At 56.2% G+C, this 27,969-nt stretch overlaps 2 protein-coding genes across 3 annotated transcripts; one reads left to right on the top strand and one right to left on the bottom strand.

The window, feature by feature from the left end:
- Window positions 1-170: 170 nt before the first annotated feature.
- On the top strand, window positions 171-13,801 carry Dgkq (diacylglycerol kinase theta). The gene is made up of 23 exons (XM_090343948.1): window positions 171-469; window positions 2,422-2,501; window positions 4,795-4,894; window positions 5,178-5,263; window positions 5,342-5,467; window positions 7,182-7,335; window positions 7,412-7,486; window positions 7,567-7,667; window positions 7,742-7,974; window positions 8,052-8,142; window positions 8,242-8,296; window positions 8,496-8,557; window positions 8,901-9,051; window positions 9,389-9,427; window positions 9,986-10,101; window positions 11,556-11,707; window positions 11,920-12,068; window positions 12,167-12,345; window positions 12,656-12,756; window positions 12,840-12,986; window positions 13,081-13,192; window positions 13,272-13,424; window positions 13,650-13,801. Exons 1-23 carry the CDS (start codon window positions 223-225, stop codon window positions 13,749-13,751), a joined length of 2,811 nt encoding a protein of 936 aa, XP_090200074.1. The 5' UTR covers window positions 171-222; the 3' UTR covers window positions 13,752-13,801.
- Window positions 13,802-15,492: 1,691 nt separating this feature from the next.
- Window positions 15,493-27,712, bottom strand: Tmem175 (transmembrane protein 175). Of its 2 annotated transcripts, none has more exons than XM_090343947.1 (11): window positions 27,666-27,712; window positions 27,029-27,209; window positions 26,828-26,866; window positions 25,863-25,960; window positions 23,403-23,454; window positions 23,021-23,056; window positions 21,994-22,077; window positions 21,445-21,609; window positions 18,436-18,514; window positions 17,845-17,980; window positions 15,493-16,295 (listed from the first exon to the last, which is right to left on the bottom strand). In XM_090343947.1, the coding sequence occupies exons 2-11, from the start codon at window positions 27,179-27,181 to the stop codon at window positions 15,629-15,631; spliced, it is 1,509 nt and encodes a 502-aa protein (XP_090200073.1). In that variant the 5' UTR covers window positions 27,182-27,209; window positions 27,666-27,712; the 3' UTR covers window positions 15,493-15,628. The 2 variants fall into 2 exon arrangements, with proteins under 2 accessions (XP_090200073.1, XP_090200072.1); XM_090343946.1 differs by lacking the exon at window positions 27,666-27,712 and adding an exon at window positions 27,519-27,609.
- Between the last annotated feature and the right edge of the window lie 257 nt (window positions 27,713-27,969).

Here is a 27,969-nt window from a genome sequence, read left to right as displayed (position 1 = left end):
GAGAGGTGCCGCCCCGCCCCTCAGGGTCTGCGTGCTGCCGGGAGACCCCGCCCCTCGGCCCGGACGCCCCGCCCACCGCCTCCCCTTCGTCTTGGCCTCGCCCGCGCGAGTCTGCGCAGTGGGCGGCCCAGTCGGAAGCCGGGCGCGGGGGCTGCTGCGGGCCTGCAGTCCCGTGCCGACCGGGCCTCCGCCCGCCGCGCGGTCGGGCTCTTGGGCTGGGGGATGGCGGCGGCGCCCGAACCCGCGGCCCGCGCCTGGCCGGGCGGCGGCTCCCCGCGCCCGGGCAGCCCGGCTGGCAGTCCGGTGCTGGGCGCTGGAGACCGCTCACGCCTGGGGTTGGAGCGGGCGGGCAGAGCCACGGGCCCCGCCGCGCCGGGCCACAGCTTCCGCAAGGTGACGCTCACCAAGCCCACCTTCTGCCACCTCTGCTCCGACTTCATCTGGGGGCTGGCCGGCTTTCTGTGCGACGGTGAGAGCCCGCCTCGCGGCCCGGCCGCCCGCGCCCTCGCCCCCTGGCCCTCACCCCCTCGCCCTGGCCTTCGCCCTCTCGTCCTCGCCCCCCTCGCCCCGTCGTCCCCTCGCCCCGTCGTCCCCTCGCCCTCTCGCCCTCGCTTTCGCCTGGCTCCCTCGCTCCCTCGCCCCGTCGCCCCCTCGCCCCCCCCCCCCCCCCCCCCGCCTCCTCGCCCTCTTGCTCCCTCGCCCCCGCCTCCTCGCCCTCTTGCTCCCTCGCCTTCGCCTGGCTCCCTCGCCCCCTCGCCCCGTCGCCCCCTCGCCCTCGCCTCCTCGTCCTCTGGCTCCCTCGCCCCCTCGCCCCCTCGCCCCCTCGCCCCTTCGCCCTCGCCCCTTCGCCCCCTCGCCCCCTCGTCCCTTCGCCCCCTCGCCCCCGCCTCCTCGCTCTCTCGCTCCCTCGCCTTTGCCTGGCTCCCTCGCCCCCTCGCCCTCGCCTCCTCGCCCCGTCGCCCCCTCGCCCCGTCGCTCCCTCGCCCTCGCCTCCTCCTCCTCGCCCTCGCCCTCCGGCGGGACGCGGCTCCGACCGTGGAGTCCCGCCTCGGGGAGCCGCGGCCCGGGGCAGCCCCTGCCCGTAGGCCGTCTCCCCGCAGGGGGCCGCAGGCTCCGCCAGGGTGTGGCCCCGCCGCCAGCCCCTGGGGCGGGACGTCCAGGGCCCGGCCCGCGGCGGGCGGCAGTGCCGGCTCGGCGCAGCGCGTAGCGGGGCAGCCCCGGAGCCAGCGCGCCCGGGGCCCGGGGGCCTCCGCTGGTCCCGGTGTCTGGACAGGAGGGCAGCCAGGCAGGACTGGCCTCGGCCAGGGGTGCTGGTCGTTTTCCTCTGGCTCTGCCCAGGCGCTCCCGATGGGGAGCCAGGCTGGCCCTCCTCCAGTGTGGCGTGTCCCAACGTGGATCCCACTCAGCTGTCAAGCCGGCTGGGCAAGGTCTCCCTGCTCTGCCTCGTGGGTACTTCTGCAGCTGGTCCTCTTCTGGTCCTCCCTCCTGCAAGCACGCTCTACTGTCCACATCCTAAGCTGTGGAACCTTTGACAGCCAGTGTGTCCTGGCCAGGGCCTGGGGGTGGGGCTGGCCTTGCTGAGTGCCCTGGGACCCTCACATGGGGACTCTTTCTGCTAGTGGAAATGGTGTGGCTGTCTTGAGCCCTCAGAGCTGCCCAGTGGCTGGGAGAGGGCCAACCCAGCTTTGCTGTCTGATCAAAATATTACACTGCCCTGTTTGCCTTCTGGAAAATCAGGGCATTCCACTCAGGCAGATACATATGTAGACTGGGTCAGCCCCAGGTCTGAGGCCAGACTTTGGGAATCTCACACACGGGTGAGATGAGGTTGAAAAGAAAAGCTATAGGTAGAAGACTAGACCCTTGAATTCATTGCACAGCTGAAAGGCAAGCAGAGCTCCAGTCTTAGGCTGATCAATATGGAGATAAAACGTGGTGACTGTAGGTCTGAGGTTGGACCCAGGATCCCTATGGGGTGGGGGAGGATATGAAGTCTAAGGCCTGACTCCAGGTCCCCTTCACAAATGTGACCCCATGGGTCAAGAACCCTCATAGTCCAGAGGCAAAATAGCTCAGTGGAGAACTGGCCTCTTGCTCAGGTATAGATGCAGAGCCCTTTCTGGGCAGAGTCTGGAGTGTGTGCTGGGATCCGGGCAAACAGGGCCCAGCAGGGGTGTGGGAAGAAGCGGCTACTTTCTTGCCAGAGCACTCAAGATGTATGGGGTGGTCAGGCATGGCTATGCCTTCCAGGCTGGAGGGAGCTGGGTGCCCGGGGAAGAGTCCTGTTGAATGTACAACCTCCATCCCCATCTCCCTGGATCCCAGACCCACTGTAGCTCCTGGTCCTGCTGGTCAAGGCTGAGGCACTGACTACTTTCCTCCTGGGCCATATAGAAACTCACGTGGCTCTCTTCCCTACAGTCTGCAACTTTATGTCCCACGAGAAGTGCCTGAAGCAGGTGAAGACCCCGTGTGCTAGTGTTGCCCCCAGCCTAGTGCGGGTGAGTGAGTGCGTTTGGTTCTTACAGGCCCAGTGAAGGGCCTTTCCATATCCTTTGTATTGTCAGTTTAGCCGCACTGGGGTTAGGAAGAAAAGGGTAGAGTCTTGCTCAACAACCAAAAGGAAAGAGCTGTGCGTATGCCAAGCACCCTGAGTAGATATCCAGGGAGCTGTGTTGAGAAAAGCCAGCATCAAAAGCACTTAGTGGATGATCTGTTCTTGGAAGTTAAAGGGCACATTTTAATGGCTTCAGGAGTGCGGAAGTACTTGTGGCTGTTAAGCTTAAAGGTGAGTCCAGAGGAGTGGGTACTCTGCCAGGACTGAGTGCCCTCAATGTGACCTTGACCACTTTGGCATTGGGGGAAACTGGGCAGAGCGTAAAGATCTCTGGATTGCTTTTCATAAATGCAAATAAATCTACAGAGACCTGAATGTATGAGGCTCAAATAAAATGCAGAAGCTACACAGCCTTGAAGCAAAAGGATGGGGTTTCCGCCATCAACCTTCTCTAAAGGCTGTCGGCAGGAAGCCAGGTACTTGTTAGGGAGCTGAGGCGTCCCTCCTTTGGGTGGCTGCAGTGCTCAGGGAAAGCCAACGGTTTGTCAGTTTTTGTCTTCACCCAGACTCTGTACCACAGGCTCTGCTACACCCCCTTTGCCTACCTCTTGTCTTCCATGCCCTGGTGAGCAAGACTCCCTGCTGTTGCAGGAGTGGTAGAGCTCAGGGAGGGGGACTGGCCATGTGAGGGACATAGGAAGGGGAGCAAGAGCTGCTGGGCCTGCTGCTGAGTTGGGTGTGGCTGTGTTGTGTGCTCTGCAGTGTATGACACCATGTTGAGGCCCCAACAGTCAGGTATGAGGGCACAAGGGTCCAAGGGTGCTAGCTCTTGGTGATGGCTTAGGATGCCAGCCTGGGCAGGGCAGTGCCTCTCGTAGTGACTGCTGGCTTTTTGTTTGTTTTCTGTTTTATTTTCTAAATTAAAAAAAAACAAAGGACAAGTATTTCAAATACGTTAATGATAATTTAGAAGACATAGACTGTATTTTGCCAGTCCTAGAAGTTGAACTTAAGGCCTGGGCGGTGACCCTGAGCTTCTTGTGGTCAAGACTAGCACTCTAGCCTGGCATGGTGGCTCACACCTATCATCCTAGCTACCCAGGAGCTGAGGTTTGAGGATCAAAGTTCATAGCAGCCCAGGCACAAAAGGACCTGAGACTCTTATCTCCAACTAACCTCTAGAAAAGGGAAAATGGGGCTTAGCTCAAAGGTAGGGCGGTAGCCTTGAGCTGAAGAGCTCAGGAACAATTCCCAAGCCCAGTTCAAGCCTCATGACCCACAAAAAAACCAAACCAAACAACAAAAAAAAAGCTAGTACTCTACCACTTGAGCCACAGTGCCACTTCCTTCTGTTTATGTGATGCCAAGGGCTTCCTGCATGCTAGGCAAGCACTCTACCACTAAGCCACATTCCCAGCCCAGAAAGATATGGATTTTTTTTTTTCAAAACACAAATCACTTAGCGGGATGTCGGGGGCTCACACCTGTCGTCCTAGCTACTCAGGAGGCTGAGATCTGAGGGTCAGTTTGAAGGCAGTCTGGGAAGGAAAGTCCCTCAGACTCTTATCTCCAGTAAACTACTCCAAGAAAGCCAGAAGTAGTGGTGTGGCTCAGGGGGCACAGCGCTCGCCTGGAACACAAAGAGGCTTGGGAACAGTGCACAGGCCCTGAGTTCAAATCAAATGAAAATAAGTCACCCACCTTCTGGCCTGCTTACCATTGACTTTGTAGTGTGTGGTCTTTTTGTTCTCCCTGAGCACACTGTAACTAAGTATTGGGATTGGGACAAGGGTCAGCGTGCCATCTCATGTTCACAACCCTTGTGGCCCAGTTGCCATCTGGAGAATGGTCCTAGGGTAATGAGGAGTCTCGGGATGGAAGGAGCCAGCTGCCTGGAAGTTGGCAGCCTTGCTGGCCTGTGGAGGGAGGTGTGGGTGGCAGGTAGGCCTGTTCTACCTGTGCTTGGGTACTGTGAGTGAGACGTCACAGGGCCCTCTTCCTGCCCATGGTTACCCAGACTTAGGGCAGGTGAAGCCAGCTGAGTAGCAGAGCTGGATCAGGGTGAATACTCCCGAGCAGAGTCTCAGCTGCAGAGTCAGGGGGGTGAAGGGAAGAAGAATGGATGCCCCTCGGCCCACGTAGTCACTGCAGGGCAGCGTGAGTCGTTCCTCTTAGAGTGTGGCAGGGCAGCATGGATGAAGACTCAGGCCTAGGACCGATGGTTGTTCTCTCTGTAGGTCCCCATAGCCCATTGCTTTGGACCTCGTGGCCTCTATAAGCGCAAGTTCTGTGGGGTCTGTCGCAAGGGCTTGGAGGCCCCTGCACTCCGTTGTGAAGGTAACCCCGTGGCCCTCTGGGTCCGAGCCCCTCACCCAGAAGCCTGACCATTGTTGATGGCCCAGACTTCCCCTGCCCACAGTTTGTCCGAGGCATGTGCAGAAGATGTAGAGCTGGCCAGGGGGCCTGGTGGGAGGCTGTACCGGGGTGGGAGCTGCTGGGCCAAAGGAAATGGGATTCTGGGTGGCAGGGGTGAGGGCTTATCCCTTACCAGCAGAGAGGCTGGGAAAGAGGTTGGGCTCAGGGGCGCAGCGAGAGGTCCCTAACCCTGCACCCCCCCCAGTGTGTGAGCTGCACGTTCACCCCGACTGTGTGCCCTTCGCCTGCAGTGACTGCCGCCAGTGCCATCAGGACGGGCACCAGGATCCTGTGAGTGACTCGGGGCCTGGAAGGGGGGGCTGGGGTGCAGGGGGGGGCAGGACACGCCACTGACGGCCTCCTCCCTAGGACACGCAACTCCACCACTGGCGGGAGGGGAACCTGCCTTCTGGAGCACGCTGTGAGGTCTGCAAGAAGTCCTGTAGCTCCTCAGACGTGCTGGCTGGTGTGCGCTGCGAGTGGTGTGGTGTCCAGGTAGGACGTGGGGTGGGGTGGCTGGGGGGCCCTGCGGGTGGGCCAGATGGGGTCTGAAGCAAGGTCCAGGAATGGAGGTGTGGCCCCTCGCCCGGAGCCATCTGCATAGAGCCGTTTTCTGAATGGCGGTTCGTGTCTGCCTTCTGCTCGGAGGCACTGCTGTGCTGGGTGCTCAGCATGGTGGAGGAGGAGGAGGAGGAGGTGAAGGAGCACTCACACCCGTGTCCTCCAGGCCCACTCCGGGTGCTGTGCTGTGCTGTGCTGGGTGCTCAGCATGGTGGAGGAGGAGGAGGAGGGAGGTGAAGGAGCACTCATACCCGTGTCCTCCAGGCCCACTCTGGGTGCTGTGCTGTGCTGTGCTGGGTGCTCAGAATGGTGGAGGAGGAGGAGGAGGGAGGTGAAGGAGCACTCACACCCGTGTCCTCCAGGCCCACTCTGGGTGCTGTGCTGTGCTGTGCTGGGTGCTCAGCATGGTGGTGGAGGAGGAGGAGGAGGTGAAGGAGCACTCACACCCGTGTCCTCCAGGCCCACTCTGGGTGCTGTGCTGTGCTGTGCTGGGTGCTCAGCGTGGTGGAGGAGGAGGAGGAGGGAGGTGAAGGAGCACTCACATCCGTGTCCTCCAGGCCCACTCTGGGTGCTGTGCTGTGCTGTGCTGGGTGCTCAGCGTGGTGGAGGAGGAGGAGGAGGGAGGTGAAGGAGCACTCACACCCGTGTCCTCCAGGCCCACTCTGGGTGCTGTGCTGTGCTGTGCTGGGTGCTCAGCGTGGTGGAGGAGGAGGAGGAGGGAGGTGAAGGAGCACTCACACCCGTGTCCTCCAGGCCCACTCTGGGTGCTGTGCTGTGCTGTGCTGGGTGCTCAGCGTGGTGGAGGAGGAGGAGGAGGGAGGTGAAGGAGCACTCACACCCGTGTCCTCCAGGCCCACTCTGGGTGCTGTGCTGTGCTGTGCTGGGTGCTCAGCATGGTGGTGGAGGAGGAGGAGGAGGTGAAGGAGCACTCACACCCGTGTCCTCCAGGCCCACTCTGGGTGCTGTGCTGTGCTGTGCTGGGTGCTCAGCGTGGTGGAGGAGGAGGAGGAGGGAGGTGAAGGAGCACTCACACCCGTGTCCTCCAGGCCCACTCTGGGTGCTGTGCTGTGCTGTGCTGGGTGCTCAGCATGGTGGAGGAGGAGGAGGAGGGAGGTGAAGGAGCACTCACACCCGTGTCCTCCAGGCCCACTCTGGGTGCTGTGCTGTGCTGTGCTGGGTGCTCAGCGTGGTGGAGGAGGAGGAGGAGGAGGAGATGAAGGAGCACTCACACCCGTGTCCTCCAGGCCCACTCTGGGTGCTGTGCTGTGCTGTGCTGGGTGCTCAGCGTGGTGGAGGAGGAGGAGGAGGAGGGAGGTGAAGGAGCACTCACACCCGTGTCCTCCAGGCCCACTCCGGGTGCTGTGCTGTGCTGTGCTGGGTGCTCAGCGTGGTGGAGGAGGAGGAGGAGGAGGAGGAGGTGAAGGAGCACTCACACCCGTGTCCTCCAGGCCCACTCTGGGTGCTGTGCTGTGCTGTGCTGGGTGCTCAGCGTGGTGGTGGAAGAGGAGGAGGAGGAGGAGGTGAAGGAGCACTCACACCCGTGTCCTCCAGGCCCACTCTGGGTGCTGTGCTGTGCTGTGCTGGGTGCTCAGCATGGTGGAGGAGGAGGAGGAGGAGGTGAAGGAGCACTTACACCCGTGTCCTCCAGGCCCACTCCGGGTGCTGTGCTGTGCTGGGACCTGAGTGCTCATTTGGCCGCCTCCGCCCCATGGTCCTGCCCCCGGCCTGTGTACGCCTGCTATCCCGAAACTTCAGCAAGATGCACTGCTTCCGCATCCCCGAGACGGCTGCCGTGGAGCTGGGTGAGGGGGGGAGCTCTGCCTGGGTGTGCCCCGAACCTGGCCAGGCGCCGGGCCTGAGTTCTCATCCATTGTGCAGGCAGCGGGGAGGACAGTATGGATGGCAGTGTGGCCACTGGACCCAGCAGGGAGACGCCGACAGCTCCGGATTCCAGTAAGTGCTCCTCCTCGCTGCCGCCCATCTCCGCCTGGTCCCGGGCCCTCTGGATTCTCAGCCGCACCCCCCTGGCCCAGGCAAGCAGACCCTGAAGATCTTTGATGGCAGTGATTCCGTGAGGAGAAATCAGTTCCGCCTCATCACTGTTCCCCGTCTGGCCAGGAGCCAGGAGGTGCTGGTAAGAGGGAGCCCATGGTGGGGTCTGGGGTGTGGGTGAGGCCTGGCCCCTCCACACCCGAACCCTCCCTGCAGGAGGTGGCGCTGCGGGCCTACTATGTCAGTGAGGACCCACGTGACTTTGAGCTACAGGCACTGCCCCTGCCCTCACTGGCTAGCGATGCCTCAGGGAAGACCGGAAGTGGTGGGACTGCTGAGGAGGAGGGCGGTAGAGGCTCTGGGCCCCGAGAGCCCAGGCCTGAGGCCTGGGTCATCCGGGCTCTGCCACGTGCTCAGGAAGTCCTGAAGATCTACCCTGGCTGGCTCAAGTGAGACCCCACGGTGCAGGGGCTGCTGGGTAGGGGGAGGGGCAGGGGGGCCAGAGCGCTGAGCCTGTCCTCCACAGGGTGGGTGTGGCCTACGTGTCCATCCGTGTGACCCCCCAGAGCACAGCACGGGCCGTGGTGCTGGAGGTCCTCCCGCTGTTTGGACGCCAGGTGTGTAGGCTGGGTCCTCTGGGTGCCACCTGACGTGGGGGTGGACTCTGGCAGTGAGGCCCCCAGGCCTGATGTCCTGCCCCTGCCCCTGCCCTGCAGACGGAGGATCCAGATGGCTTTCAGCTGGTGGAGGTTCTGATGGGCAGCAGGCAAGGTGAGTGGACAGCCTGGGCCGTCCTGGGGCCGCTGCCTCAGGAGCGAGGTGCCGGCAGGAGGTAAGGGCCAGGCCTCGCGTCCCAGCCAGTCTCCACTGCTCCTGCCCGCACCTCCGTCTGCTGTGGGGTCCCAGGGCCGCTGTTTTCAGGGGTGGGGAGGAGCCCAGCGCTGACAGGCTATGCCCTTCCGCCTTGTAGTCCAGCGGATGGTGCTGGCGGATGAGGAACTGCTGCTAGACCGGCTGCAGGACATCCGGCAGGTCAGTGCACAGACGAGAGCCCGCAGGCACATCTTCTACCCCACAGAGGGATTTCTTTCCCAAAGCCACCCCCTCTCCCACAGGCAGCTGATAATTTTGGACAGCAGTGCCCTCCATAACATGTCACTTGTTCCTAGCAGGGAGTCCTTGAGCCTCAGACTGCCTGCATTCTGAGAGGAGGTGGGCAGGGCTCAAGTGAGGGGAGGCAGCTTCTGGTTACCCTTCCCTCCTGGTTCTGATTTGGTTCTGCCCTGAAGCTATGGCAGTCCGGCTGGGGTGGGAGAGGAGCTGGGGAACGGGTCCTGGTAGTGCTTCCCAGCACTGCGCACCCTCCCGCCCCCAGACCTCTGTACGCCAGGCGAGCCAGACACGCTTCTACGTGGCTGAGAGCAGGGCCACAGCACCACATGTCTCTCTGCTTGTGAGTGGCCTGCCCCTGGGCCTTTCACCTGAGGAGTACAGCAGCCTGCTGCATGAGGCCATGGCCACCAAAGGTGTGACCCTGGACTCGCCAGATGTTGAATAGGGGGTGGGTCCTGACAGCAGCTCTGGGGGCTGTGGTGCTGAGCCCGGGTCTTCCTGCTTCCCAGAGGCTGTCTGAACCTCATGGGCCCACCCTCTGTGGTTTCTCCCCATCTCTGCCCCTCTCTCTGGGGAAGAGAGCAGGTCCCTGTGTCTTCAAGGACTTCCAGGGCTCGTCCCAGAGATTGGGGAGGGGCTTCTGGGGTGGGTTGTGGATGAGGGTGCTCTCAAGAGGGAGGTCTAGGCCCAGAGTGGGAGGGAGGGCCAGGGCCTCAGCACAGGGCCCTTGACTGAAGCCTGTTTGTGCAGCTGCTGTGGTGTCCGTGAGCCATGTCTACGCCTCGCAAGGTGAGCTGCTGCCCACGCCGAGGAGCATGCCTGCAGTGTGGGGAGGAGGACCCCGGCCTGCTCTTCTCTTGAGCCACGTTTGGGGGAATAATCTTGCTGTTATTTCTTGGTCTGTGTCTGATGCTTTTTCTGGGGCTCAGCAGTTTTCTCCAGACTCCTGTTTTTCTGTGGGAAGTTCTAGAGCCCCAGCGCCCTCCCCTGCGGCGTCCTAGGACTCACGGGACCCTGCAGAGCTCATGGCCTGGGTCGCAAGTATGAGGATGGTGGCGAAGGGGACGGCCCTGCTAGCCATTTCTGGATGTGGGGGGACCCTGTCTCCCTTGTGGGTGCCACCTCTTGTGGGCTGACCTGAGTTGAGACTGGTGGCCCAGGCCCTCTCCGAGGTGCCCTGTGGGCAGGTCCCCCAGGACAAGCCCCACCCTGGGTGGGCAGCAGATGTGCTGGAGTGAGGATGGGCCTCACCGTTTATCTGTGCACAGAACAGGACAGGCCCACCCTGGGTGACGTGTGGACGAGGCTCGGGGCAGCGTTGTCCTGAGCTCAGCCCAACTGTTGCAGGTGCAGTGGTGCTAGACGTCAGCTGCTTTGCAGAGGCTGAGCGACTGTACATGCTGGCCAGGGACACAGTCCTGCAGGGTCAGCCTCTAACTGCGCTGGTGCTTCCCGATGTACTGGTAAGTGCAGCTCCAAAGCTGTCCTCCCAGTGCTGTAGGGGCTGGCACAGTCCTTTCCGCCCTCATCTCCCTTGACTACTAGGGCTGGTGGGTACTGCCTCGGCCCCGCCTTCCGCCTTCCCAGGAAGGTCTGGCCCGGATGGTGGACACCCGAAGGGCCCGGGCACAGGTCAGTGCATATTTGAGGCCAGTGCCTAGACCCAGGGCTAGCTGTCTTCTGGATCCCAAGGTATCTACCCTGTGGGAAGGACCATGGGATACAGCTCTGGCCCCACAGCACACAGTGCATCCCCAGTGTCCACCTCACTGGGGGTAAGGGTAAATTTTGGGCATGCACCAACATCTTGTCAGGTGTGGCCCTGAGTATGACACCTGTCCTGCCTGACCCTGACAGCCTGGGATCTTAGGGCCACCTCTGGCTACTAGATTTCTGATGCTGTACTTGTGACATGGGCATATACAAAGAGAGGCATGCTGAATGCAGTCTATTCTCTTGCTTTGAATAGTCACAGAGGTCCCTGCTTCTCACCTCTGGAGGCCCTACCATGTCTATAGTGTCTGTGGTTACTTCATCTCAGACCCTGGTCCCAGCCTAAGTCCAGAGGAAGCAGGTCATAGTAGAATGACTTTAGGGGTATGTGGCTAGGACAGGTGAAAAAGCCTCTAGGCTTTTTCTGTTGTACAGCTACCTAGTCAGGGCAAGTGGCTGTCCCCATAACTGCATCTGTAGGGTGCAGTCCCTACAGATCAAGACTTTCTGGTCACCTGGCCTTGCTCACTCTGTAGCTGGGCTTGAGGCTGATTTCCCCTTTGTCTCTCTTGTCAGCTGCCTGAGTCCAGGTGAGTGGGGAAGTCATGAGGTGGCTGTGTCCCCGTCCCAGGCATGGTCTAACTCCTGTGCTATCATCCACCCTAGTGTCTGTCTTCTGTCATCCCACCCTTTGAAGGACTCTGGTTGGCCCACTGTCTAAACCCCTGGTCATTGTCTCTGGAGGTTCAGGGTGGAGGGAAGTGGATTTTTTCTCATGGCTAAGGGGAAGCATGGCTGCTCTATGAACCATCTCTTCTGGCCGATGTGATTGATGAGGCCCTGAGTGCCACTGACCTCCAGAGAGGGAAGGCAGCTCCACGAGAGTTTGCTGTCACTGCTGGGCAGGGACCTGTAGGCTTCCAACTTGGGCCTGGATCGCCAGGCCAGGTGGGTGTGGGTCCTTGATGCTTGTCATGATGGGTATGGCTTCTGCCCAATGGCTAGCAGCCAGTGAGTAACCCTCTGACGGAAGGGGATTCTGGGAGGGCAGCTCGGGATTTTTTTTTTTTTTTTGAGGGCCCAGCCCTGTTTCCTTCATTTGGGGCTGGCTCTGGGCTGGCACGCTCCGATCTGGGTCTGAACACTGCTCAGCTGCCCTAGGGGGATACCGTGGCTACACCCTAACCCGCTCCCTACCTTTTAGCACACAAAGCTGCCCCCAGACTGCTGCCCTGTTCTTGTGTTTGTGAATCCCAAGAGTGGGGGCCTCAAGGGCCGAGACCTGCTGTATAGTTTCCGGAAGCTGCTGAACCCACATCAGGTCTTTGAGCTGACCAGTGGAGGGCCTCTTCCTGGGTGAGTCCGAGGTCTGCCAGCAGGTGGGAGGGATAATCCACACTCCTGTTTGTGGAAGTGGAAAGTTCTGCTGCTGCTGGACGTTTCCGTGGCAGAGAGAGCTGTCTAGAGCAGGGATGAGTTGGTCTGGTTCTGCTTGGGGGCTTGGGCAGCTGCCTTCCCTACTGTGTTGTGTCTCCGGCAGCAGAGAACACTTCCTGTCTCCCATGCAGGTTTCACCTGTTCTCCCAGGTGCCTTGCTTCCGGGTGCTGGTGTGTGGCGGGGACGGCACTGTGGGCTGGGTGCTTGCCACCCTGGAGGAGACTCGGCACCGTCTGGCCTGCCCAGAGCCATCTGTGGCAATCCTGCCCCTGGGCACAGGTGGGCTCAGCTGTCCACTTAGAGGGTGAAGCTTCAGCCCTAATCCCTGCCAGGTTTTGCTCAAGGCTTCAGGTGGGGTGTCTGTCCCTGTTTCCCAGGGAATGATCTAGGCCGGGTCCTGCGCTGGGGGGCGGGCTACAGTGGCGAGGACCCATTTTCTGTGCTGGTGTCTGTGGACGAGGCTGACGCTGTGCTCATGGACCGCTGGACCATCCTGCTGGATGCACATGAGACTGGGAGCACAGAGGACAAGGCGCTGGACTTGGAGCCCCCCAAGGTACCAGTGTGTCCCCTGCTGGGCTCTTGCATGTAACTCCCACATTTGTTGAAGTACCCTCCTCCTTCCAGCCACACCTAGGGCTACTGGCACTACTCCTGCTGCACTACTCCTGCTGCCTGAGCACAGAACAACAGTTGTGTCTGGCTCCAGAGCTGTGCAGCATGTGGCCTGCTCCTGGAGTGGTGACCGCAGGGCAGGGCAGCCTCAGCAAGGGGAGAGGGGGTGGAGATGAGGCGACTGGGTACACCTGGGGGCCCTTGGGGGTGCCTGGGGCCTGGCTGTCTCCTGACGATGTTCTCATCTCCAGATCGTGCAGATGAGTAACTACTGCGGCATTGGCATCGACGCAGAGCTCAGCCTGGACTTCCACCAGGCCCGGGAGGAGGAGCCTGGCAAGTTCACAAGCAGGTACGGGAATGGCAGGGCAAGGTGTGCAGAGCCCCTTGATGTCCGCCAGGCTGCAGAGATGGTGGGTGCCTCCTCCTTGACAGGTTCCACAACAAGGGTGTATATGTGCGGGTGGGACTGCAGAAGCTCAGCCACTCGCGAGGCCTGCACAAGGAGATCCGGCTGCAGGTGGAGCAGCAGGAGGTGGAGCTGCCCAGCATCGAGGGCCTCATCTTCATCAACATCCCCAGGCATGTAGCTGAGCTACTATAGGCTGTGTGGCTCGGGCCAGGCGCCGTGTCCAGTCTGTATTTACCATGTGTGTCTCTCCATCCCTTGGGGCAGCTGGGGCTCTGGGGCTGATCTGTGGGGCTCTGACAGTGATCCACGGTTTGAGAAGCCACGCATGGACGACGGGCTCCTGGAGGTAGTAGGTGTGACCGGAGTCGTACACATGGTGAGCACTAGTGCATGTGCAGGCGCCCTTTTGGTACTGATGGGCCTCGCTAAGCACAGCTTTCTCCCTGTCTGTCCAGGGCCAGGTGCAGGGTGGACTACGCTCTGGAATCCGCATTGCCCAGGGCTCATACTTCCGGGTCACACTCCTCAAGGCCACCCCTGTGCAAGTGGATGGGGAGCCCTGGGTTCAGGCTCCAGGGCACATGATCATCTCTGCAGCTGGCCCTAAGGTAGGTGAGGTTGGCCGATGGCAAAGATGAGATGGGCCTGTGCTTTCCTGACTCCACAGAGCAGGGGGGGAGTGTGTGTCAGGGTGTGTGTGTGTCTGTGTGTATATGTCAGCATCCAATGGAGACAATTTCTGGATCTCAGAGAGAAGGGTAAGGGCTGTTTTGCCAGGTCCTTGCCCTTCTGTGGAGTAGGGCCTAAAGGACCCACTTTTTGCCTGGGGACAGGTCCACATGCTGCGGAAGGCCAAGCAGAAGCCCAGGAAGGCTGGAGCCCCCAGGGATCCTCGTGTGGATGCCTTTCCTGCTCCCGAGGGGGATTCCAAGTAGAGAGCAGACATCGTTGGGGGTTTGTGTCTACCCCATGCTCTGTACACTGGCTGGCCGGCCGGCTACCAGGTGGCTCTGGGGTGTTTTCAGCCCTTGTCATCACTTGGACAACGCTGACAGGTTGTGGCCATTGCTCCCTTGGCTCTACTACCATCTGCTTGGCCAGGGGACATGGGGCTCAGGCTGGGCCCCATAGAATAGGCAAGAGCTGGCCCCATACCTGCATCAGTTACAAGGAGTTTTAGGGGGAGCACAGGTATGGCCTGGGCACCCCTCCTTTTGTACCACCTCCATCCCAGAACCCGAGCCAGCCATCAGATAGCACCGGATGTGGGCCACCCGGGTGGGCCTCATTTTGTGCTCTAGCCTATCCCTCGGAGTCCCTGGCCAGCAGACACAGCATGTGACCAGGGGGAAGTATGGCCAGCCCCTTGCAGGGCACAGTGACCTCATTTCAAATGGACCCTATGGACATGGGTGTCCATTACAAAGGGTCAAGTAGTACCAGCTGGGTCTGACTACCCTTCCCTTTACCTCTGTTATGGTGGCCCTGTGACAAGCTGCACCTGAGGCCAGCAGGCTTCTGGACTGACTGCACAGCAATTGGAGGATGAAGCAGGGCTCTTACTGCCTGAGGGAACTGGAGGCGGGACTGGTGGTGCTGGATTGGTGGAAGTGCAGATGACACCTGTGTGTGAAGACGCTGCCATCCCCTCAGACTTGACTATGACTCGAGCACTTTATGGACATGCTGTTTGCTAGCCCTAAAGCTCTTCCCTGGTGGTGCAGAGCGCCATCCGCCTTCCACACTCCATACTGCTGGCCAGGCCTTGCTGGGGCATTGTCCTTACAGATGGCCCAGGTGGAGTGAGATGAATGTTTCTTCCATGTGCCCAAGAATTCATTGTCATGCCTCACCCCCTTCAGGAATGAACAAAACCGAGCAGCCTATGTGTGGTAAGTCTGAGACTCCACCCCTAAAGAAAGGGGAATCCATGTCCAAGTTCTTCTGTTTGTGGACACTGAGAAGTGGTAGGGCCATGCTCCAGGGTGTGTCCTTCCCGGCCTGCAGCCTCCCGGCCAGGTGACACTGAGTGGTGCCCTCTCCCTTACTTCTGCCAAAGTGCACAAATGCATCTTATGACCACTGGTGGTCTCAGTGTAGACATTCCTCATGTTTACATCATTTGTAATCTTCAGAACAATCCTAAATGGTATGCTTTTTGCTTTGATTCACTCTGCAGGAATCATTTGTAAACTGTGGCCTGTGTGGCTTGCCCTCTGTGAGTGAGTCTGTTCCATCTACAGCAGGTCCCTTGTGCACTGGTCATCTCTGTGTATAATTTATCGCTACCTGAATGTGACCTAACTTATATCCGGGACAAATACAGTCTGGGCTTCACTGTGCTGCTCTTGTCTTTGTCCAGTGCATGTGCAAGGCAGGGGTGGGTGGACTGGCAACCCTGCCCTCATGGGGAGGGTGGGCCCAGAGTGGTCAGCTCCTCAGAGAGGCCTCCTTGCTTGACCAGCCGAATCTCAGGAAGGAACAGCTACCTTTGGAGCCTACAAGAGCAGAGGCTTCCGTAGTCACCTGCAGGATTGGGCAGGGAGAAGGAAAGGAGCTCTAGGATCCCGGTTGGGCCCTGCTGTGTCCAAAACCACCCCCATCTTGGGTGAAGAGGAAAAGTAGACAAGTCCAAGCAATAAAACAAGTCCCCAGGGAGCTCCTCATTACAAAAAGTAGAGAACAAGTTTTGTACTCTGAAATAGACCTTGGTATTTCACAATGAATATAATATTCAAGCAAATATTGCTATATAGCCCCAGGGCCACAAAGGTCCCCTGCCAGTCCACTCTTGGGCTCTGTCCTTCTGGTGCTAGCAGGAGGCAGGCAGGAGCCGAGACTGTGCCTCCGCCTCTGCTTGGCCTGGCAGGGGGGGTGCTGGCCGGAGGCCTTGCAGGGCCCGCAGGCCTGCCAAGGCGAGGCGCATGAGGAGACGCAGCAGGAGGAAGGCGAAGGGCACTGAGATCTGCATGAGGTGGAAAATGGCCGTACTGAACCGGCTGAGCAAGCAGGTGGCAGCGAAGGCCAGCAGGCTGGCGCAGGGGTACAGAGCAAGCTTGGCAAACATGAAGGCGTGCTCCTGCCCACCAAATCGCACTGCCGGCTGCAGTGTCTCTGTCTGGTGCAGCAGTGCCGCTGTCCAGATGGCGAACTGGAAGATGCTGGCAAAGAAGATGATGGCGCAGCTAACACGTACACGTTCAAGTTCATCGTGGGGCTGCCGGGCAAAGGCGGAGGTCTGCTGGTAGGCCAGGGGGAGGCCACCCACGAAGGCCAGCGAGAGCGTGTTCAGTAGCCCCATGGCTTGTGTGGCCTTGCGGACATGCAGGAAGAGTGAGTGGTGGGCAAACCAGAGCAGACCCACTGTAGCAAAGGAGCCGAAGTACGCCAGGAACTGTGGCCCGTATGCACCCAGGGCGGCCACAAGGCTGCCATGGAACTTCTCGTGCACGTCCTTGGGGTCTGGAACGTTGTCCTCACTGGGAAGTGTGAACAGAGGGCATTTGTACCAGCCTTTCCAGGGCCCAGAGGGGTGGGCGGTCAAGTGACTGGCAGGTGAAAGATGGGGGCCACACTAATCTACACACAAAACGCTCATTAGTCTGCCCTGGCATATATGTTTGCAATACACAACAGTTACCTCTGTTCATCTGAATTGCAGGTGTCACTGATGCCTGGGTGTGCCTTGCTGGGTAAGGTGAGTCCTCAGCGGGTGGCCTGTGAACTAGACTAGACCTCTTCCTGACTATACCCACATAAGTTGGGGGCAACTCCAAATAGGAGCCTTGCGTCTGTACTGCATCTTGCTGGTCTTGGTGGAGACCAGGGGAACCCCTGATGTGGCTGTTGCCTGCTCAAGGCATGGCCTAGGAATGGCATCTTATCAACTGGGTGTGCAGGACAGGCCTTTATGCAGGGCAAGACCTACATCCTATAAAACAATGAGCAGAGGAGAGGGGCACAGGCAAGGACAGAGCCTGGTGAGGGTCAAATAGAAACCCCAAGAAGCTTCTCAGACAGGGCAGCAGACATACACAGGGGTAGTCTCCCCCAGCCACACTCCCTACCCCAGCCATAGTTTCAGGGTTACAGGTGACAGGGAACCTGACCAGCCAGGCCCTGGCTTCAGGGCAGAAGCTAAGCCAGATTGTTCCGGAATGTTCCTTAAGTTTGGGGCCTCAGGAATCAGATACTCAGGAACATTTGCTTTCAGCTTTTAAAAATTTACAGGTTATAGGCTGGGAGTTTGGCCTAGTGGTAGAGTGCTTGCCTAGCATGCACGAAGACCCGGGTTCAATTCCTTGGTACCACAAACATAGAAAAAAGCCAGAAGTGGTGCTGAGGCTCAGGTGGTAGAGCTCTAGCCTTGAGAAAGTCCAAGAACAGGGCTCAAGCCCAGGATTGGCACCAAAAAAAAAAAAAAAAAATAATAATAATAATTTACAGGTTATAGTGGGAAAAAAAGATACCCAGAATTCCCGGAGAGTCAGACTATCAGATATAGAACATTAAGCCAGAGTGCAGCAACACTTTTAATGAAATAAGAAGTATACTGGAGTGTGACTAAGGAACCACAGCAATAAGGAGGATGGGAGGCTTGGGAAAGCAGACAGAGGACTTGGAAATAAAGTGAGCACTGAAATCAGAGCTCCAACAGGTTTTCAATTGGCAAACTGGGCTGAGGAGAAAAGCCAGCATTGGAAGGAGGAGGTGACCTAAAGAGATAGGGAGAGGGTCGAAGGCCCGAGGGAGCTAACCCATGCCCTCTGAGCACAGCTATGGGGCGGGGAGCACAAAGTGGCACTGAAATAGTGCCTCTGCTTGGGATCTCGGGTCAGGAACTGATAGGATGGGAGATCCCACTTCTGTGAATTTGCACCTCTTAAAAGCTGGCTCACCTTCTCACTGCATCGAGCTGACACCCAAGGGAAGGCTGCACTGAATTGGAGTTTCTACGACAAGACACTGACTCAGACAGACGGCTACCTGGCAGACGGGCTGGGCAGACAGACTAGTTGGGATCCTCACCAGATGTCCAGGATGAGGAGTGTGGCCACGATGGCATAGACTCCATCACTGAAGGCTTCCACCCGCTCCTTGCTGAGGGGTGCATGCAGGTCAAACCGGAAGGGCTCCACACTATGAGCAGGGGGTTCCTCATGGCCTGTGGACATGGCAGGAGACTAGGGCTAGCCAGCCCAATCGCGGGCTGGGATGCCTCTGTGGCCACACAGTTTTCTTGCCCAAGGGGCCAGGAATGTCTATTAGTCTAGGAAAGGAAGCAGTACTTTTTTTTCTTTTTGGCCAGTCCTGGGGCTTGACTGGGCTCAGGGCCTGGGCACTGCCCTTTCTCAAGGCTAATGCTCTACCTCTTGAGCCACAACACCACTTCTGGCTTTTTTCTGTGTATGTGGTACCAAGAAATTGAACCCTGGGCTATGTGCATGCTAGGCAATCACTCTACCACTAGGCCATGCCTAGGGTGGGTTGCAGCAGGTACCCAGTAAGCCCAGGGTTGGGCTGGGCACAGTGGGGCAGGCCCAGGGCTACTGCATGTTCACGCCCTGCCCCACTTCATAGTTCTCAGTGGTCTCAATGTAGAAGTGTGTGGTCACTTACCCATGAGCTTGACTTTGCACCAGCTGGTGGCCTTGCTGATGTGGGGGAGGAAGATGACGGTCACCATCAGCAGGTATGACTGTGGAGATAGGACCGATCAGGGTCTGCCCCTTTGGGAGCAGAGGCTGCTTACCACCTGATGCCTAGGGAGCCAGGAATCCCACCCTCTGCTCCAAAGAGAGGGGCAGCAACAATGACGACGGAAAACCAGGAAAGTGGCTTTTTTGCTTTTTCCCTCTCCTCTCCTCTCCCTCCGCTCCCCTCTTCTGTTTTCTTCACAGTCCTGGGGCTTGAACTCAGGCCTGGGCACTGTCCCTGAACTTCTTTTACTCAAGGTAGCAAGCACTCTATCACTTGAGCCACAGTGTCACTTTTGACTTTTTCTGTCTATGTGGAACCCAGGGCTTCATGCATGCTAGGCAAGCACTCTACCACTAAGCCACTTTTTTCTTTTCTTTTTTTAAATACTGGGGATTTGAACCCAGAGCTTGTACATTCTAGGAAAGCTATCACCCCACCCAAACCCCTCTTTTATTGGGAGGGGGGATTTGAGCTCAGGGCATGAACACTGTCCTTGGACTTTCTCAAGGCCAAAGCTCTGCCACTTGAGCCTCAGCACCACTTCTGGCTTTTTTCTATGTATGTGGTACCAAGGAATCAAACCCAGGTCTTCGTGCTTGCTAAGTCAAAACTCTCAGCCCCCTCTTTTTGTTTTTGAGACATTCTTACAGCTACTTTTGCCCAGGAGAGCCTTGAACTCTTGATTCTCCTGTCTCTGCCTTCCAAGCAGCGGGGATTACAGTGGGCCACCATGCCTGGCTTTGGGAAATTGTCCTTTATTGAAACAAGGAAGTATGGGTTAAAGGCACTTTCTCAGGAGAAAGGACAACAGAAGAGAAGAAGATGCTTACGAGTCACATACCTGGTAACAGTATCCAGAATGCAAAAAACCTAATAGAACTCAACTGAAGACAAAGACCCAAACTAAAATGGGAAAGAGTCTGAAAAGCAGCTATACAAATGCACATTAAGCCATATAGCTGCAAAGCTCCTCAGTGTCACAGTCTTTGGGGAAATGCAGATGACAGCCACAGCACCACCTCTCACACAGGATGGATAGAGTCACCAAGGCAAAGTAACAAGTGCTATGAAGAAAGTACAACCTTGAGCACTGCAGGTGGGACTGTAAACAGTGCAGCAACTTGAAAACAGTATGAGGTACCTTAAAAAATTAAAATCAGAATGATCCCATGATTTGGCAATACTGCTTCTGGGAACAAAGAAACATAACTGAAAATAAAGATTTGAAGACACATGTTCACAGGAGGTCAAATGTTCAAGTGTCAGTCTACTGAGGAATGACAGGCAAAGTGAGTCCCAGGCACACTCAATTATCACTGGGCAATGAAAAGGAATATAATTTCAATGCATACTACGAGCACAGATGAACTCAAGCATTTGGCAGCCTCTCCCACTGGCTATCTGCCTCAACTGCCTTTCCTAGCTCTCCCAGCAACATGTCCAGACTCTGTCAGCAGATGGGCCTCGACCCTAGGTCTTTGCCTGTCTTTCTTGCTCTATCACTCACCTCTGGTCCTGCCCTAGTCAGATACTCCTGCCATATGGACCATCTGGTTACACTCCTGGAAAGTGACTGTTCTCCTGGCTGTGCACCTGTCTTCCCAGACCTTTGCCCAATCTTTCCTACCCCTGCTTTCTCCACACTAGCCACCTCATCCATGGTCCTACCTCTAGATAAGCCCAAAGCCTAGGAATCCCTACCTGGCCACACTTGTGTCTGCAGCCAGTGGGAGCTTCAGTGTTCCAGCCTGGGCCATTGTCTTTCAGCAACTCTGGGACTCCCCACTCCTGTTCCATGAGCATCAGATCCAGTCTCTGAAGGCACGAGGAGCTACATAGTTGGCCATAGGACCATGGTCTCTCTTCCTCTCCTGTGTACCAAAGTGCTCTGTGGCCAAGGCCTGCATGGCTGAAGGCTTCTGCTTGACCCTTGGGTACCAGGGATTTGAACCCAGAGCCTTACACATTCCAGGAAAGCGATCGCCCCACCCAAACCCCTCTTTTTGTTTCTGAGACATCCCTACAGCTCCTTTTGCCCAGGCTAGCATTCAACTAAATGCTGGCATTCTGGACCTCATCTTGCACATCACCCTCCTCGTGTGGAAAGGAGAGCCTGCCCAAGCCTCAAGGAATGACTGAGTGGCCACAGGCCCTTACTAGCCCATCTGTTTTATGTTTGAATGCTCTTGAAATGCTTTCTCAGGTGCTTTGGTTGAAAATTAGTGCCCATGTTGATTCTGTACCACAAGTCAATTTCTACAGTCAACTACAGCTTCTATGGCTGAAACATGTTTTAGTGTTTCTATTAATACCTGATTTTTTTTTTTTTTTAATTGGTTGTGGGGCTTGAACTCTGGGCCTGGGCGCTGTCCCTGACCTCTTTAGCTAAAGGCTATTGCCCTACCCTTGAGCCAAGCACCACTTCCCATTTTCTAGAGATTAATTGGAGATAAGAGTCTCAAGTCATTTTGTGTCCGGGCTGGCTTTGAACCTTGATTCTCAGATCTCAGCCTCCTGAGTGTTAGGTCCGACTGGAAGAAATGACTTCCTCCTTTGGCTCTCTCCCACTGCACCCTGGAAATCCCCGCCCAGCACCTGTAACCCTGGCAACTGGCATGCCTGGGGGCAGTGGGAGGTCCCCACTGAGGTATTTCCCCATCCTCTGACATCACATCCACTTCTGCTGTGTCTATTCCCCTCCCCCTATATAATCTCTCACTTCCTGCCCTAAGCTCTCTTGCTCCTGACTCCATCTTGGGCGGCAGGAGTCTGCTCTCTCCTCATACCTCTTCTCCTGAACTGCGTGGGGTTTCCTTTCGGCAGACCTTACACTAAGTAGCTAGGATTACAGGCATGAGCCATCGCTCTCAGTAGGCCTTGATTTTTGAGGCTGGACTAAGCCTTCCCTGGGGCTGATCCAATACTCACCATAGGGAAGAAGAAGAGGGAGAAAACAGCAGCAACTAAGCATAGTGCTGGGCCACGGAGAACAAGGCGCAAGATGTGCTGTCGGGATAGGGTTCTGTGTGCAGAACACTGGATTTTAGGGTTCAGAAGATGTGGGAAGTGGAAGGCATACCCCACAATCAATGCCTGCAGGAGAAGCAAGGAGAGGGAATATTATGGCCAGCCAACCCTTAGGCTTTCCAACACACACACACACACACACTCACACTCTCTCTCTCTCTCTCTCTCTCTCTCTCTCTCTCTCTCTCTTGAACACTTGGGGGTAAAAGGACTCTAGAGGTAAGCAAATATCTTGGGATGTTCTGGAATGAACGGATGGGAAGGGAGTAGGAACCCTGCCCCAGCCCCATTCCTAGGATTTGTGTGGTACTCTTGGTTGGTAGGTGGGGTTTTGAGCATACCTGTGTTCACAGGCAGAATCTAGGCCCCTTGGGATATGGGGGTCCAGGGCACAGGTACCCCATTTTGGAACCCATGGAAAACCCACACACATACACATACCCTGCCTACCTGCACTGCACCAATGGTGATCACACACACACAGAACAGGAAGATGCCCAGGGGCACATCAGGAAAGGTCACCATTAAAGAAAACTGGAAAAATAAAAATCACAAATACCTGGACATTTACCACAGCTCCCAGTTCCTTAGCTGGGTACAATAAGCTTCCTTGTTTCTACGCTGGGCACTGGGAAGGAATATCAGCTACAGTTGTGTGGGAGAGGTGGGTCTGCCCAAAGCCCATTGTGGTAGAAATGCCATGATTGTTTCAGGGTTTTAAAGACAAAGTATCATCAAATGCATAGGAAACCCCTCTGAATCCTCTGGGATACATTCCTGCATGCCTGAGCCAGTGACACATCTCAGAATTGGGTGTAAATGCTCCTTTCAGGACTGTGCAGTGGGGTGACGATAGAAGGTGTCTGCCTCCAAGAACCTTCAACTTCCTCATCCACTTAGCCTGAGGGTCTCAGGCAGCCCCCAACTAGAACCTTCTCTCCTCTGCAGCCTGTGGCCTACATGTCTTCCCCCTAACCCCCAGTCCTGGGGCTTGAACACTGTCTTTGGGTTTTCTCAAGGCAAACACTCTACTTGTGCTACAACACCACTTCTGGTTTTTTCTGTGTATGTGGTACTGAGGAATTGAATTCAGGGCTTTGGGCATGCTAGACAAGCACTCTACCACTGGGCCATGTGTGGCCTGCATTTCTTCTACTTCTTTTTTTTTTTTTGGGGGGGGAGGTAGGTTGTGGGGCTTAAACTCTGGGCCTGGGTGCTGTCCCTGAGCTCTCCAGCTCAAGGCTACCACACTACCATTTGAGCCTCAGCCACGCTTTCTGTTTTCTAGTTGGTTAATTGGAGATAAGAGCCTCATGCACTTTAGTGCCCGGGCTGGCTTTGAACCATGATCCTCCGATCTCAGCCTCCTGAGTAGCCAGCCAGGATGACAGGCGTGAGCCACAGCGCTCAGCTGTGGCCTGCATTTCTGAGCACAGCCACACCTGGGTGGGGTGACGGGGAGCTGGCTGTTACTCACCGTGTAGGGAAGGAGGGTGATGGTCATCATGCAGGCCTGGGGGGAGAAGGTCACAGTCACTGTGCAGCCTGGAGAGGAGGGAGGGAGGGAAGCAAAACACCCCAGGCCCCCACAGAGGGGGCCAGGCTAGGCATCTCCCAAGGTGGGGCAGTGGGCTAGAGAGCGTCAGAGCCCAAGTCCAGACATTTCAGAAGCCTGTGCCCCTGCCAGGGACAGATAGATCCCCTGGGGGCATCTGAGGATCTTTCAGATATGGAACAGATTTCAGGCTCTGATCAGCTAGAGGCTAGAATAACAGCAGTTACCTATCCCTTTCCTTCCTCCTGGGAGGGTTAAATTAAAACTCAAATTATTTCCCTGAAGGACAGAAAAAAAAACTCACCAGGTTGAGCAAGGCAAGTGTATCATCTATTTTCCCAACAACCTGGAATAATCTAAAGTTGAGAAAAACAAAAGCTATCATTCAAAGGTGATTACAGTAAGGTTAAACACATACACACTTTCTCCAATGTTCTCTAGTTAAAACATCATCAAACATTTCACTTTTTTTTCCTTTTGTCTTGGTGGTAAGAGTTTAAATTCAGGATCTACCAATTGCTGGGCAGGGCTCTACTGCTGAAACATGCCTCCAGCTTTTTTTTGCAATAGTTAATACTGAGTCAAGATCTTACTGCCTGCTTGGCCATGTGCCGAGACTGGGCTATACTTCTTTTAGGCTTCCCATCCTAGCTGGGATGACAGGTTCAGGCCACAGCACCCGGGTCTCCCCCACCCCCGCCCCTGAGGTGGATCTTCACTGACACCAACTTGACTGGCCTGGACACCTGATTTTCCCACTCTCCATCTCCCACATAGCTAGGGTTACTTACAGGTGTGAATCACCAGCGCTGGTGCTTTCTGAAAGGCAGAAGTCCTGAGGTCTGAACTCAGGGCCTGGTCATTGTCCCTGACCTTTTTTGGGGGGTTCAAGGCTAGCACTCTATCACTTGAGCAACAGCTCCATTTCCAGCTTTTTGGTGGCTAACTGGAGATAAGACTTTCAAGGACTTTCCCTGCCTAGGCTGGCTTCAAACAACAAGATTCTCAGATCACAGCTTCCTTTGTAGCTTTAATTACAGGTGTGAGCCACCAACTTACAGAAAGATGATGCTTTTGACCAAATATGAAATACTATCTTATATATGAAGTTTGGAAAACTGAATGAAAATACACATTCTCTAGAAATTCTCTTCCATTCCCACCATCTTGCTTTAACACAGAGGCTTTAAACAGCTAAAATGCAGAAACATGCCATGTATTTGGTTGCTCTAGGGCTTGAGGGCTGTCAGAGAGGTCAAGCTGAGAGATGGTCCTGGCAGGGAGGTATAAGCTATGAGTGGCAGAGGCTTACTTGCCCATGTTCTGAGGAAAACTTTCTGGGCATATGGAGTTATATCATACAGTATATTCACTTTTCAGGATTTTTTTTACATTCTACGCCATTCTGAAGAAAGGAATTCTCTTTCAGTTGTGTTTGCATGTGTCTGTATGTGTGTGTATGTGGCTGCGGGGATCCATATCTGCCAGTGTGAGGATACTGGGGCTTGAATTCAGGTCACTGTCATTTGGTTCTTTTTGCTCCAGGCTGGTGCTCTCCTACTTGAGCTACAACTCCACAGAATTCTTTTTTTCCATTGTCTTTTTTTTTCCTTCAGAGATTTCAAATACTGGCTATTTAACAGAGGTTTTTTTTGTTTGTTTGTTTTTGGTGGCGCCAACTCAATGCAAATAGAGAACTAAAACTGGAGTATCTTTGATGGGGTCAACTGTGAACACAGCCTGCCAATGCTCCTGGAGAGCTGCCCCTGTGTGGCCCCCATCACAGAATTTCCCCCACGGGAATCAACTCCTCTGAAGATGGGCTTGGCAGAGCCATGATCTCTAATCTGGAAACTGCCTTGAGCCCGCTTAGAACTGTGTTCTTCACTAACAAACTGATAGCAGGGGACATTTCCAAGCTGCTCAGAGATGGCAGCTCTACTGGCTGCACATGCTGGGACCGTGTGTGCAGGGGAGTTCTCAGGGTTCCTGCTCCCTCTGTGATGTGCTCCACTGCTGTACGGATCACTAGTGAGTGAACCAAAAAGCTGGTCCACACAAGGTTTGCCAAAGAGCCCTCCTTCCACCCTTCCCCATAAACAAATACTCCATGAGCAACAAAAGCAGAGAAAAGTCCTGTTACAACCAGAAACAAAATAACTTTGCCAAGAACACCCTTGCCCTAGTGATAATCTGACACTTTCAGCCCAGGTACAAGTACTTAACAGAACCCATGAATGTTTTTGTACTTTAGAATTCCTTGACACATGCTTCCTTTCAGTAGCCTGACCTGCAACATCCCAGCACTATTTCTGGAAATCGCCTGTCCCTGCCAGCTGCCAGGGGCCCTGTAGCTCTGGAACCCTGTACCATGGATCCTAAGGTGACTTTTTCCTCTCCAAGAAAAAGCTTGGGTCCTGTAGTACATTCTGCAAGTTTAACCTCCACATAGGAGGCACTTAATGGGACGCAGTCATGCCAACAAGACTTTGTCCTCACTGTGTCTTGGTCTTGCAATGATTTCTAGCAGGCAGAAATTTTAGTTTTCTACCTCAGGTAAGAAATTCAGCAGAGTTCTGAGTGGCTCCAGAATCAAGCTGAGCCTTGGAATGAGCATGTCTACCTTTCACTGTCTTGAGCATATGAGTACCCACAGATAACCTGAGAAGAATGCATCTCTGAGTACAGCTGTCTATTATGCCTGGCACCAGCCCTGGGCAAGCAACAACAATGAGGACCTTGCTTCAAAAAAGACAACCATTACCTGGTGTGTGCTGCCCAGGCCACAGTTACAATTAGAAATGTCATCAGGTAGACAGCGATTCTGGTTGCTAGAAGTTTCTGTATACTTTTGTCAAATTGCTACAATAAAAAAACACTGTCATTAAAACAAAGTATCATATCAAAGTAAAACAAAGTAACACAACACAACACTGGTTATTTCAAGAGCAAGGCCTTGCTCCAGATCAGGACTGAAAGCCTTAAGAAGGGCCTAGCTAAGAGTGCAGTCAGGCTATAGCAAGGCTGGACCTCAAGAGGTATCTCTGCAGTTTTCCTGCAAAAATGTCAACTCTTAAAATCCTTCAACAACAGTCTGTCAACACCATCACTACATGTGGCAAAGGGCCTTAGCTTTGCAGAGGGTGTCATCGAAGGGGCCTAGATGACAAAGGGTCTCTAGCCCCTTTATAAAGTCATTAATCACTTCCTAAAGTCATCTTGGGATTTGAGTTATGACAAGTGAATTCTAGAGGAACATATACACACACCACTGCTGGATCAAACTTGGCAATGCCTGGGAGAGCAATTCCAAACAGCCATAGGAACAGCACCTCTAAAAGTGCCTGTGGGATCACAAACAGGGGATGCCTGCCAAGGTGGACACTGGCTGTTGAAAGGCTGTAGCTGGAGATCAAAGCAGAGAGGAAATTCTGATCAAGGCAGAGCTCTTAGCCTTGACATAAGAGGGAGCATTATGCTGAGATAGCCTATATCCTTTAGCTAGGGCCCCCACATGGGAGGCTTCACAACAGTGAAAGTCACTGCTGCCTGTCAGGAGATGCTGCCTTGTCCACTGCCTGCATCTGCAAGGGGAAAGGACCCTATTGGGAGCATGCCCAACATGCTCTACCAGCACCTTGCTTCTGGTTCTGGCGCCTGCAAGATGTAGGGCTAGCTCCCCCAGCCCAGACCAAGCCACCGGCACCAAGTACAGCCTGTTCCCATTACCTGCTCTGGGGAGATCTCAGTGTGGGTCACAGGCAGGATCTAAGGGAACAAAAGACAAAAGAAACTGAGAGACATTTCATGGATAGGGTACCCTTAGAGACAGTAGTATCAAAGTCTTGAGGACAATACTAGGCGACTCCACCTGCCCAGGGTTCTGGGGGACCTTAGGATGTATAGGTTTGAGATGGGCCTTGCACTGACCATGACGGTGGCGATGATGGACAGCAGTGCGTCACTGAAGCCCAGCATACGCTGGGAGTTCTGGGTGCTCTCCCCAGGGTCTTCATCCCTCCTGGGTGGAGACGAGTCTCCCTGGACATCCAGAGGCTGCTCTGGAGTCGGCGGCCTGGACATGGTGGGGCAGCCTGGTGGTCACCTGAGCCTGGAGAGAAGTGTGGCCCTGAACATACCAGTGATGTGTTCCTGGCTTTAGCTACAGCACAGGGAAGGAGCCGGATACGGAAGAATGAAAGATTACTTTGAAAAGGATCTTGCTGTCCCCGGTGAAGGAAGCATCACTGACAGCACAGAGGGCCAAGAGGAAAATGCAGTGTGCTGCCCTAGCAAAGAAACGTCTCTCACACACGCATATCCTCTCTCTCTCTCTCACACACACACACACTGGCTCTCCAGCGGATCTCTGCGCCGATGGGGCGCTAGGACCCGCCCGCAGACCCCACACTTGCTTTACCTGGAAGCCAGCAGCCGGGGGCCAGGCACTCGGGCCGCGCGCGCCCAACGTCCGGGACGACAGGCCCCGCCCCGCCCCGGCCCCCGGCCCCGGGCCCGACCCCGCCCCGGCCTCGGACCGCGACCACGCCCCGCCGCAGCCCCTCACCGCGCCGGGGCCCCCGCCCCTCGCTCCGCCGCGCCGCGCCGCGCCGCGCCGCGCCGCCTCTGAGGCAGGACCTCCCGAAGCCACGCCGAGGGGCAGGCGGCAGGGGCGGGGTCGGCGGCCGGGCCGGGCCGCGCGCCGGAGGCCGGGGCGGGGTCGCCGCCGGCGGGGCTGCGCGCCTCCCCCGCGGTCAGCGCGGCCGGTGAGCTCCCCGCCGGAAGTCCGCTGCGAGCAGCGACTCGGAAGGGAGCGGAAGTGGGTGGGCGGAAGTGGGCGGGACGGAAGTGGGCTCGCGTCCTTCCGCTCG

The sequence above is a fragment of the Megascapheus bottae genome, chromosome 13 (genome assembly GCF_031878675.1).
Source record: "Megascapheus bottae isolate mThoBot1 chromosome 13, mThoBot2.hap1, whole genome shotgun sequence".
Taxonomy (NCBI): Eukaryota; Metazoa; Chordata; class Mammalia; order Rodentia; family Geomyidae; genus Megascapheus; species Megascapheus bottae.
The sequence above is the reverse complement of the archived record's forward strand: the minus strand, read 5'-3'. Positions and strand labels throughout refer to the sequence as shown.

Bases quoted from the DNA above. Each gene is read 5' to 3' on its own strand.
- Dgkq (XM_090343948.1), top strand. From the start codon at position 223: ATGGCGGCGGCGCCCGAACCCGCGGCCCGCGCCTGGCCGGGCGGCGGC. The intron at 7,975-8,051 runs GTGAGACCCCAC...TGTCCTCCACAG, and splicing joins ATCTACCCTGGCTGGCTCAA to GGTGGGTGTGGCCTACGTGT. The intron at 8,558-8,900 runs GTCAGTGCACAG...TCCCGCCCCCAG, and splicing joins GGCTGCAGGACATCCGGCAG to ACCTCTGTACGCCAGGCGAG.
- Tmem175 (XM_090343947.1), bottom strand. From the start codon at position 27,181: ATGTCCAGGCCGCCGACTCCAGAGCAGCCTCTGGATGTCCAGGGAGAC. The intron at 21,610-21,993 runs GTAGGCAGGGTA...CTTCTCCTGCAG, and splicing joins TCACCATTGGTGCAGTGCAG to GCATTGATTGTGGGGTATGC. The intron at 18,515-21,444 runs GTGAGTATTGGA...CTATCTCCACAG, and splicing joins CCCTCTTCTTCTTCCCTATG to TCATACCTGCTGATGGTGAC.